Below are 12,688 nucleotides of genomic sequence, written 5' to 3'. Positions count from 1 at the left end.
TCAATTTGATAACACAATTGATTTTTATCACATTTAAGATTTTTTTATTAATAAAATCCATTTTTATGAATTTGCATTTTTTCCCATTTTCAATAAATTGAAAAAATTTATAAAATTTTGATAAATTTTATTTTTTTCGTCAATTTTGATAAAATTTTTTAGTTTTTGCATTTAAAAAAAATTTAATTATTTGGAAAATTTTCTAAGTGGCCACCCTTAGAATTTTCAAAATCCCATGTTTTTTTCGGTAAGGAATTTTAAATTTTGTGTTGTCAAAAACATTTTCGGTTGCCATGGTAAAACTAATGCCCGTTGAAACTTTTCCTTTAAGGAATTTTGATGATTTGATCAAACCCCCGAGTTTGAACAAAATTGGTGTGTTACACCTAGGGTAGTCTCCTTGTCAGCGTTTCGTCATTTCAGTTGTGTATTATTATTATTTTATTGTATTGTATTATTTTTTAACTTTATTAAACGAGTAATGAGTAATAAAGTTAGAGATGATGATTTTGAGCGTGGGAAGTTTAAAGTAATTTGCATAAAATAAGTTCTGCAATCAGCAGTAGCGAAGCTTGGAATTACTTTGGACAATTGAAACGTTATGAAGACGAAATTGGATATGGCATAATATATATTTTCCAACTACCAAGATGGTAGTATTTACATAATGTAGCTGATACTTTAAAAAATAGATTTGTTTGAATTATTATATGCTGTTAATTATTATTCTAAACTAGCGTCAATAAAATAAGCTTATACTCGGAATAAATAAATTAAACAAGGAGCAGGACCACACAGGCCCATCTCTACCATTGGGCTAGTAAGGGCTAAGCCCTAGGGCGCCGCGCTCTGATGTGGCGTCGTCCGGCCCTTTATATTTGTTTATAATTTAATTGTAAAGTATTCAATAAAGACGCGTTGATATGAAAAAGAGTGTCTGATATTATTAGCCCAGGGGCACCTGTAAGGTAAAGATGGCCCTGGGACCACAGGTAGTTTGATTTCTACTCTCTAGTATAAAATTATTTTTCTTTATAAAGAAACGCCGGCTCACGCCGGCTCACGCCGCCGCCGCCGTGGTATTTTAAGTCAACGCCGCCGCCGACAAAAAAATCGGCGTACGCCGTTCGCGCCGCCGCCGACTAAAATTGACCAGCTCGCCGCCGCCGATCAAAATTTCGCGGCGTCGGGGTCTACTGCCACCTAGGAGCAACAAACACAACACCCCACACAAGGAGAACTCAACCTGTCAAAAGTCGTGGATTTTCTTGTTTACATTTTTCATTGGCTAGACACTTTAGCGACTGCTGCCGTCGGAAGGGGAAAATTCGGAAATTGTCTTCCCCCTCGCCCGTAAAACGTTCAGCATAAAGGCTCGTGACGCTCGTCCAATGAAATTCGTACACAACCCTTCGTTAGCGTGTTTAAAGGCTAGCTGCGTTCTCCTTGTGTTTGTTGCTCCTAGCTGCCACGACGGACGAGTTGGCCGGCCGGGATATTCGGTTATAACTCTACAAACGATACACTCGTTAATTAATGACGATTGTTAAGGCGAACGCCTCGAGAAAGCTGAAAGGTCAACGCTGTCTTTACATCCGAGGGTGGTTTGGCAATAAAAAGGGCTCGGTTTGGAAATTTGTTCTCGAGTGTATGGGCTCGTCTGTTATTTTAGCCCTGGATTAAAAAAAAGTCGTGGAAAATTGTAGACTACTTTATAACGAAGAAGACGTCGGACGGGAGGGGGGTGCCAAATAAAAGGCTAGGCTATTTATTTGGGTATCCGAGGCACGTGCCACCGGGAGGACCACCTCCTCGCGAACCGCCTCCCACGCGCCCATCTCTCAGATAGCGACTCCAAGCGTTCTCTCCCTCGGATGGATTTTTTTCATTTTATTTTTCCCCATTCGGCCATCCATCCTTTTCTACAGTTTTATGAAGTTCCTCCCGCGCTGAGGAATCTTCTCGGGCGCGTGTCGTCTCTCTCACCTACAACGTCCGTCCGAAGAGAGGGTACCGCCAAAGCAATCAGGGGCGCGTGCCTTCAATTCTGCGCGCGGAGAGCGAGAAGGGGGCGAACGAAAGAATGCCGGACCATTTTCGAGCCGGGAGAGTCGGAATCCAGAAAGAAAAGATGAAACTTTTTCCCCGCCAGTACAGCCCGCTCTCTCGAAAATATATTAAAAGGCGGGAGAGCTCCCTTCAATGGGCGCGCGGGGTGAGGGCGACACGCGGGATTTATAACGAGCGTTCATCTTCTCGCTGGGCATGCCACCGAAAAAGACACTTCTAAAATCGTTTTCGTTAAGACTAGCTACATTCCGATAGCTTAGTTATTAAGCCTAACCCAAATTAAAGTCTAGAGTTTCTAGATCGAAACTTTGTCCGTATGGTCTAGCTAGGTTTGAACTTCGACCTCGATTGAGAACGCGGGGGCGTAGCTACGCTTCAGAGGTACCTAATTTAATATTACCAACATCCTGAAGGGGCCTTTTCCCTGCAAGCAAATGTGGGATTGCGATGTGGAAACTGTAAAACCCGATAAATTTAATAAAACTCGGTCGAGTTTCTTGCGGGATTACAAAATCCAATTATTTTCCTCCGACTAACAATAGGTTATTTCACTGACATTTGAAAAAGTCTACATTCGTTTCTGCTCAAATCTAAAATTTAAAGAATTTTTGAAGAAAAAGTCTTATTTTACAAATTTGTACGTTCAATTTTTGAGTGGTTCTGATAGCAGATTGAGCATCCTGTAACACGCTAAGATTGGACCAAAAACAGATTTTTCAATTCATGCTTAAAAGATTGAGTTAGAAGTCCCTAATGGTTGTTATACGAAATCAAATCTTCTAATTAGACGTTTTAGGAACACGTTAAAGCTAATGGGATAATATTTAAGTAGTTGTTTAGCCACATACATACATAAACTGAAAGGCATATATTGGTGGATCTTAAAATTAATTTTGCGCGTGAAAATACACCGCCATGTTATAGGGTATAAAAGCAGGGTAATAAGCCTGCTATACCTCACAATGTAAAGGTACGATCACGCGCAAAAACGTAATTTTGAAATCGGGCAATTGTAAAAATACGCCAAGTCATGATTATTTTCCTATTCCTAATATTTGCATAATAAAACCGAGGGTTACGCGAGTGCTTTTCAAGAACAGAAATGAGATAAACCTTTTATCAAGGCGCTGTCACCTCAAACTGTTCAACGATGTCATCTTTCTGTTAATCCGGGGATTACAGAACCCTAATTTCGTAGATTAAGAACGCCACGTGTTCGAGACTAGCGAACTCAAAATCCAAAAACATATTTTATAAAATTAATATTTCGAAGAAAAAACTGGATTTTTCCTCCCTCCAAGATTGATATTAATTGAGAAAATACGTTCGAGTCTTCCTGGTATCCGCGGACATAATTTTACAGCGCACGCTCAAACCTAGCTGACTCGGAAGGGGGTCTATATAAATGAGTGGGAAAATTTACGAGTTTCTACTTGGAAATTGGGTGTCTTTAAAAAAGAAGCATTTCTATTTAAAGCGTATAAAAAAGTTTAATCAGTCTAGGGCGATCACGATGGCATGGCACGTGAATGATTTAAACATCTTGCGCGAGATAATTCGCCAATCGGTCAAACGCAAAGCGAGATATCGTTAGAAATCTACATAGCTAGGCCTCGTTTGGACATAGACATGGATTGGGTTGGACACGGTTGTTTCAAAGAATGCAAAGGACCCCACAGCACCGCTCTCAGTCTCGTAGGATGGTTCTCCGGAATATCAATTGCCATTTTTATCCTTATTGGCAGTCTACTCTTATGGCTGAATTGTCCTTCATTCGGAAGAGCTAGTAAGATACACCATGGTGTATTAGAATAAACAGAAATCTCATTGTCATAATGTCCATATAGCTGGACACGTTCCCTCTGCTGAGACTGGACGAAAGATAATCAGAATCCGAATCCGATATCGACGCCGAACACGCCCATCGGATAATGGTCAAGACCGAATTTCAAGTTTCCGCACCTAGATGAGATCTCGATGATCGATGGCAATGATCCTTAAACAGGAAAACCATTTTCTTTCATCTATTTTATCCTTTGTTATTTATTTAGTAAATTTCTGTTGTAAAGTTTACATCGGTTTAGTAGTGGCAAACCAAAATTATACATTATAAAGAATTTATATGATTTATCTAAATTTGACTTGTTGGTTTTCCATTTCAAGATTACGCATAGCGACGACTACGCGCGTGAATTAACTTAAACAACGGGCGCGAGCTAATTTGTGAAATTTCACCAGCAACCTCAAAAAGGCTTATATACCGTTACAAAATTCGAAGCATCAGTTCATTCGAAACGCTATCAAAATTTCTAATTTAATTTAAAATTTGGAAACAAGGAGATGGATACAGTTGAGCCCCACGTTTTGAAAAATATTGAACCTTCAGTAAAATATTTGGAGTGGTGGCTGGGAAAATTTCAAAACATCCCCGGGCCTATAGCGTCAGCTATTGGTCTCATCACTGCCAGTTTATTCGCGTGTTTCAGCTGCCTTTGGTCAGGAAGAACCCCAAAGGTACAAGAACCTGAGGAACGAGACGATGGCCCAGGTAATCTCACTTATTCGTGGATCGCGTAGTCGTTACGAAATTGGCAACGCCTCTGTCGAAATGTCATCTTCGTAAACACAATGACATTAAATGTAATTCTTAGATGATGACGCTTTATCGAATTCGGACTCGATGGAAACCATATTGTCAGACTATACAGTGGGTACGGAATGGACTGGTTCATCCATCGACACTGATGTCGATGATTACGATTCCGTAGGCGACAACGATAACGAGAGCGACTTGTCCAATAACACTATGGCATGCGAGGATGGCGACGACCCGTTTTTCTGTTCATCTTCGGGGATACAAGGACTACAAGAGGTCTGGAGATGGCTGGAGGCGGCTGAAGCGAACGCGGAAGAAACTGATGATCCCCTTTAAAGAAACGGCTTCGTTTAAAATCGACTTTGTTATTCGCTTAAAGACGCTCAAAATGTTTGTTACCAAATAAACCAAAATTAAATAGTAGAAATTATGTTTAATTCAGAGAAAACGGCATGGTATTAGAGGATAAAACTTTATTGTAAACGAGAAGTTTCGAGCCGAGGCTCTTCTTCAGTCGTTCGTTAGTTTTAATTTGATTTAAAATTTTACCACGCGCCATATTCAAGTTCTAATATCACGTGAGTAGAAGGTCTAAAAAATAAACAAAAGTTTTTCTGATTATAACAATTTACGTGTGTAATAAAATCAATGTAACCGATAAATCATCATATTTGTCAGAAGCTACACGGTTATCCGATTGAGTTATTTGACTAAGATCTGTTAATAGAGAGGCTAGGCGTGTTAGGGGAACGTGCAGACGTTCCTTTGCGTGTACAGCCTGCACATTCTACAGTTTTCCGGTGCTGGCTGAACGCTTTAGATTCAACAGTTGATACATAGAATTTGGGATGTTTTCGAAGCATTCCCCATCCCGCCGTTTTGCGAAGAAAGATAGCTGTCGTTACTTTCTACTTGGTTGCATTGTTGAGCTATGGGTAAACCATTTTATAGTGTCGTTATAATATCCTACAATAGCTGAGAAGTCGACCATGCCAGCCTCGAAACGTCGGATTCAAGTTCACTTCAAGTTAAATTTATTTCAGGTTAAGCTTGGGGCCAGAAGCTGGACCCAGTGGCGGATTATCCAATAGGTAGGTGCCTGGGGCCTCGTGGTCTCCGGGGGCCTCAAAAATTACAAATCAATAAAAAAGAGCAAAAACCACTTTTACTTAAAAGCGCCTCATAAGAAAATTGCTTCTAAGTTCTAAGGCCTCAAATACACATAATACACCTGAATACCACTCGGTCAATTTATCGTCTCAGAGTAATAGTTGGGCCTATTGACCGATTTCAAAATGACATTTTTGCGCGTGGCAAGTACCTTCACATTGTGAGGTACAGCAGGCATATTTACCTGCTTTTATACCCTAACATGGCGGCGTATTTTCGCGCGTAAAATGAATTTTAAAATCCACCAAATAAATTCCGGTAATGTTATGACTTAAGTCTCGGTTACTGATTTAAGCGAGGTACCTCGCGCAAGACCTTGCTTTGGATCCCTGAAATGCATTGTAAAGCCTTGCCAAAGCCCGAGTTGCTTTTCCTTTTCTATATTTTTTATGGCCAGAAACAAAAACGCCAAGGTTCGATGCGGTTAAGGGTGATTTTTCAGTAGGTAGAAACTTGTCGCTTGTTCTGAGATTTTGGAGTACGGTAACAAGAGAAACATCATGACGTCATTTTACTCCGATTCCTTGGCGGCGAACAAATAAATGATTACTGAAAAAAAGATGGACCCTCTTAATTACAGAGGAAAATAACGTAATAGCTGTCACTGCTACAGTGGTTGTCGGACTGGACTACCTTTACTACGGAAGGGATAGTACGATACTAGGTTAACTCATTTACGAAGTTTCGTAGGCGGATAACTTGTGAACGGCAGTGTCGACGCGTTATGTTTGCATGAACAATGATCTTCTTGAGGCTGAGATAACACTCCTACGCAGTTCTTCCACTTCCAAAAGATCATTTTACCCAGACACAAGCTGAAAAATACCCACTTTTACCCATTCCAAATTTCAAAAATACCCACAAGACTCAAACCATAAAATACCCACTTTTACCCATTCCAAATTTCAAAAAAACCTAAAAGACTCAAACCATAAAATACCCACTTTTACCCATTTTAAATTTAAAAATACACTAAAAAAAGACACTCATATTAATGGTAGGTATGCAATTCGCTTACTAAGAGACGAAAACAAAATTTTTGTCTGCTCCAATCGGCAAAGCTGACAACAGAGAAAGAACCTAAAAAGGTCTCGACATAAGCAAAACCAGTTTTCCACTTACGGCCAACTTAGTTACACTTTGTCAAAAAGGGAAATTATATTTCCAGGTAGATTATTTTCAAAATTATTTAAATACCCTTAAATTTCCCATTAAATGTTCAAATTACCCTTAAATTTCCCATGAAATGTTCAAAATACCCTTAAATTTCCCATGAAATGTTCAAAATACCCTTAAATTTCCGATTAATTGTTCAAAATATCCCGATTCTACCCATTACCCTCAATCTCGAAAAAAAATCCCTCTCAAGGTCAATTTTACGCGAAAAAGGGTAAAATACCCTCAAAGTGGAAGCACTGCTCCTACGCTCGTTTTAGCAGCAACCCGGAACTACAGAGTTGCCATTCGCGAATTATTTATCCGCAGGTGGAGCGGTGCATCCCCGAATGGCAACCGGAAAGCGACGAACTGGTCATAACAGGGCAGAATAAACTTAATTTATTTCTTACTGAAACCATCGTAACTGCTGGTTTCTATTGCATGTTTTGGCTACAGATGTATTCTTTTGTATTTTCTACTCTCTAGTTGTACCAGATAGGCTGATTTGCCCGGGGGGGGATGCTATAGCCCCCCCCCCCAAATAGGACCAAAGCTATCTAAAAAAGTTTTTACTTTGTACAATTATTCATAGATTGCAACATGCAATGAAGATTGCCCACCCCCTTCAACCAAGTATGAATATTGGCCACCCCTTCCATTATGTATGAAGATTAGCCACCCCCTTCCACTATGTATGAAGATTGCTCACCCCCTTCAACTATGTATGAAGATTGGCTACCCCCTTCCACTATGTATGAAGATTACCCACCCCCTTTCACTACATATGAAGATTTCCCACCCCCTTCAACTACGTACGAAGATTGCCCACCCTCTTCAACTACGTATGAAGATTGGCCACCCCTTCCATTATGTATGAAGATTGGCCACCCCCTTCCACTATGTATGAAGATTACCCACCCCCTTCCACTACATATGAAGATTTTCCACCCCCTTCAACTACGTACGAAGATTGCCCACCCTCTTCAACTACGTATGAAGATTGCCCACACCTTCCAATACGTATGAAGATATCTCACCCCCTTTCCACTACGTATGAAGATTTCCCAACCCTTCCACTACGTATGAAGATTGTCCACCCATCCACTACGTATGAAGATTGCCCACCATCCTTCCACTACGTATTAAGATTTCCCACCCCCTTCCACTACGTATTAAGATTTCCCACCCCTTCCACTACGTATTAAGATTGCCCACCCCATTCCACTACGTATGAAGATTGCCCACCCCACCTTTGCAATATAAATCCTATATAGAATGTTTTATTAACAAACAAATTTTAAGCGATTTCAAAAATACCATCACAACGCCTTTACCAACAGCAAGGCTCGCAGGTGTGACTCGGCACTGCGGGCCTCTCCCTGCTGTACACGAATCTGTGCTCCATCACAAACAAGCACCTCGCCCTCCGGGCCTTCACTGACACTCTCCAGCCTTCCATAATTGCTCTTACTGAGATGCACCTGGACTCCTCACTCTCTTCCCTTGAGCTCTTTGGGTCGTCCTTCAACGTCTACAGGAAGGACAGGAACAGGAATGGTGGAGGGGTATGTCTAGCCATCGACAGTAGACTACGCTCTTTCCCTCTGGACCTTCACACTGAGGTTGAGGCCGTTGTTGCTAGGATCACCATTGGCTCTTCCTGCCTCCACATATGCTGTGTCTACCACCCGCCATCGGCTAGGCCAGCGTACATTAAGCGCCTCAACAAACTTATCGCCAGTCTCTCCACTGCGGAGTCTGACCTCATTCTCGTTGGCGACTTAAACTTTCCCAAAATCGACTGGCCGTCGCTTACAAGTCCCGCAGTGGAAGATACACCTTTCCTTCATACCCTGCTGTCCTCCAATCTGTCGCAGTGTGTGACGGAGCCCACCCGTGACAACGCCAATGGTGGGAACATCCTTGACCTCCTTCTCGTATCCAACCCAACCCTGGTGGGTGAAGTCACTCACCTTCCTGTTATCAGTGATCATGACTTTCTCCTCTGCCCTATCCGCTCGGTCATGGACTATAACCACGCTGACTTCTCTCTACTCTTCACCTCCCATCGTCGGTTCACGAAGCTTGGAGCACTATACGATCGGCCATTGAAGATGCCACAAAGGCATACGTGCCCGTCAAGCTCATTTCTTCTCGCCAGAACCTTCCCTGGGTTGGGCCATCGCTTCGCCGGCTGATCCGCAAGACCAAACGACGCTACAATCGCACCAAGCTTCACCTTAGCGATGTCAATCACCGACATTTTTCGCAACATCGTGCCATCGTGAAGTTTGCTCTTCGGGCTGCGCGCACGCACCATCTAGACCTGGTTGCCTCGGACCAGAAATCAAACCGGAAGCGGTTTTTTCAACTCGTCTTGCGAAAGTCAAAGTCATCTCCGGTCCCGGACCTCAAGATGGGCTCGGACATTTACACCTCTGCCACCGACAAGGCAAACCTGCTTGCCACTTCATTCAGGAAAACGTTTCCCGTTTATACCCTTGACTCGGTCCCCCTCCTACCCCGGAGGGCCCCGACCATGGATCCCATCTATTTCTCAAGGCAGGGTATTCTGAAGCTGCTTAAATCAGTCCAGCCCTTCAAGGCCCCGGCCCTGACGGGATTCCCTCTATCCTGTTGCGAAACTGTGCGGACGCTCTCGCTGCTCCCCTGACTGCCCTCTTCCAACAGTCGTATGATGCTGGAACCATCCCCTCCGACTGGAGCACAGCTAACGTTACCCCGGTTCCAAAGGGAGGTGGATCCCTCTGACCCGTCTGAGTATCGCCCGATAGCCCTTCTCTCCCAGGTCTTCAAGCTGGACGAGCACGTTAATGCCTCCCAGATTACTACACATCTTACTACTCACGATGTCCTCATGCCCTATCAGCATGGTTTCCGCAGTAGTTTTAGCACTGAGAATCAGCTTCTCTGTTGCCTTGAGGACTGGACCGCCGGTCTGGAGGCAGCGGGTCGGGTTGACGTTATATTCCTCGACTTCCGGAAAGCTTTCGACTCGGTTCCGCATGAACTTCTGAAAGCCAAGCTACACTCTTATGGGATCCGTGGCAAAACTCTCAACTGGCTGTCGGCCTATCTTAGTGACCGGAAGTTCCACGTAGTTCTCCCTGGAGCTGCTTCTGCTTGGCTCCCTGTTTCCTCCGGGGTCCCTCAGGGATCGGTCCTTGGGCCGCTCCTCTTCATAATTTACATCAACGACATTGGGGATAATGTTGTCTCAACCCTGTACATTTTCGCTGATGATGTGGCCCTATCCCGGGCGATCTTTTCGACCCATGACTATCAACTCCTGCAAGGGGATCTCGACGCCATCACTACATGGAGCAGACAATGGAAGCTCCCTCTGAACGCTGCGAAATGCGCCATGCTCTGCCTTCGTCGCTCCGGTCAACCACCCGTGGTGCCCGTCTATCGCATCGATGGTGTCGTGCTCAAGGTTATCACTTCTCAGAAGTATTTGGGCGTCACCATCACCGACACCCTGGAGTGGGCTACCCACGTTGCACGGGTCACCTCCCAAGCCGCTAGCGCGCTGGGCTTCGTTAAGCGCCATCTGGCCCATTGCTCTTTTGCCACTAAGACTCTGGGTATAAAAACTTATGTCCTTCCTATCCTGGAGTACTGCTCGGCGGTCTGGGCCCCCAACTCGGCAAGCGGGATCCATTCTATTGAGTCTATCCAGCGTCGTGCTCTTCGTTTCGCGGTGAGCGTTGGCTTTTCGTGAGACACTTGTATGACAAACATTCTAACTAATTTCAAATGGAACACGCTCGCTTCGCGCCGCTGTTTTAGGCGCCCAGTTCTGGTAAACTCTGTCATTCACCGCCACGCAGGTGCCCTTGCGCCTCTTTCTGCGGTGGCCTCTCTGTGGTTTCGTAAACCCCGCGGTCTCCGCACGGTGTCTGTGGTGCCTCCGGGATTCCGTATTGCGTGCCACAAGCACTCATTCCTTCCCTCGTCCATTCGGGACTGGAATTCCTTGCCAGATCATCTTAAGGGCTTTCCCGTGCAAACTCAATTCCGAAAGGAGTTGGCGAACTATCTCGAACTCTATGACTAAGTGTCCATAATCTCTCAAGCTATTTTATTTCACAATTTTATTACCCTTTTTCGTTGTATGTATATTGTTTTGGCTTATTGACTGTACATATCTCATTTCTCACTGTCTTGACGTGATGGGTCTCTGTCCTTTTGTTGAGCTAATAAAGAACTAACGAACTAAAGAACCAGTGGTAATTATAGCGCCGCTTTCATCGACAATAGTCTTAAATAAAGCGGTTAATTTGTATCCTTGGTTTCTCTATAGGATCCTAAGATCCTTGGTTTCTCGTTTGCTCGGGAAAAAAAGAAAGTTTTATTCCTATGCTGAATCTCACCAAGGTATCCCTGGATCAAAATAGGGGCATAAACATTTTCCCCAAAGATACATTCTCTTAAAGAAGTAATGTTTTTCGTAGCACATTTAACGCCATCTACGGAGGAAAACGGACACTTGTAAAGTAATAAGCATTTAAATTAATCACGAACTTAATATTCCCGTTAACTAAAGTGGCATAATGATTTTTTTTAATTTTAAAAACAAGATAAACATTTTAATATAATTACTATTAAATATAATTAATTAATACTTTGCTCAAAAGATGGCGATAGCGCTGCCTTTATACTTGGGTTTGCCCCAAGTATAAAAAATCTAGGAATCTTTAGCCCGCAAATTTTAAGGGTTTTCAGAAACGTTAATCGTAAAATCATTCAAATTTGGGACCCAAAACTAATTTCAATTGTTTCCATAGTGTTTACATCTAATATAATTAGTTAATAAAGTGAATTTAACAGAAGCACAAAATGTAGCTCTACAACATTTTGAGAAAACTTATACTTAATGAGAAAAATGGATTATTTTCTCATTTCTTAAACGAGCTAGGAAATTAACGAGTTTCCACTTTGAAATTATTTGTCTTTAAAAAAGAAACATTTTCGTTTAAACACACAGACAGACAGACACGGTTATTGTATAACACAAACTCAACATTCCCACACTACACATAAACATTACAATAACAAACTTTCCAATAAAACTGAGTTGAAACCGTCGCGACGGTGAGCGTTAACGAAAAAAAAAAAACAACCGCACCCAACCCAACCGCAAATTAATCTGTTAATGCTCACCGACACACGGTGGTTTTGCCACCCTTTAAATTACAAACACGGTTTTTCGACTTTGCCCCGGTAACGCGTTAGAGATTCTCTTGTTTCTTTTTTATCTTCTCGTGGTTTTTTTTTCTCAGGACCAGCATGGGTTTCTTCGCCGCGGCGACGTTCGTACTTTACGAATCTTTTAGCCACTTTAGATCTCGTCACTAAATCCTTAGAGCTTGGTGAATCTGTAGACCTGATATATCTCGATCTGCGTAAAGCCTTCGACACCGTTCCTCATTCCCTCCTTATCCGTAAATTAGAATTACTCGATGTCCCCCTTTGCTAGTTAACTGGATTTCTAATTTTCTTACCGAGAGGGTTCAACGCGTGACATTAGGGGATGTCGTTTCATCCTGGTGCCCCGTTAATAGTGGGGTTCCTCGGGGTTCGGTGTTAGGACCTACATTGTTCGTCATATATATCAATGATCTCCCATTAGCTATTCGGGAATCTTTTATTAGGCTGTTTGCTGATGAC

The 12,688-nt window shown here is 42.8% G+C and overlaps 1 protein-coding gene and 1 long non-coding RNA gene across 2 annotated transcripts; both read left to right on the top strand.

Moving 5' to 3' along the window:
* Positions 1–3,578: 3,578 nt before the first annotated feature.
* On the top strand, positions 3,579–4,206 carry LOC149922909 (uncharacterized). Its single transcript, XR_016477271.1, has 2 exons — positions 3,579–3,856; positions 3,918–4,206. It is a non-coding gene; the product is annotated as an uncharacterized LOC149922909 (long non-coding RNA).
* Positions 4,207–4,313: 107 nt separating this feature from the next.
* Positions 4,314–5,127, top strand: LOC149922908 (uncharacterized). The gene is made up of 2 exons (XM_090163385.1): positions 4,314–4,618; positions 4,722–5,127. The coding sequence occupies exons 1-2, from the start codon at positions 4,411–4,413 to the stop codon at positions 5,000–5,002; spliced, it is 489 nt and encodes a 162-aa protein (XP_090019511.1). The 5' UTR covers positions 4,314–4,410; the 3' UTR covers positions 5,003–5,127.
* Positions 5,128–12,688: the final 7,561 nt, after the last annotated feature.

The sequence above is a fragment of the Leiobunum rupestre genome, chromosome 11 (genome assembly GCF_980474605.1).
Source record: "Leiobunum rupestre chromosome 11, qqLeiRupe1.1.hap1, whole genome shotgun sequence".
NCBI lineage: Eukaryota > Metazoa > Arthropoda > Arachnida > Opiliones > Sclerosomatidae > Leiobunum > Leiobunum rupestre.
This window is presented reverse-complemented; position numbering and strand designations above follow the sequence as displayed.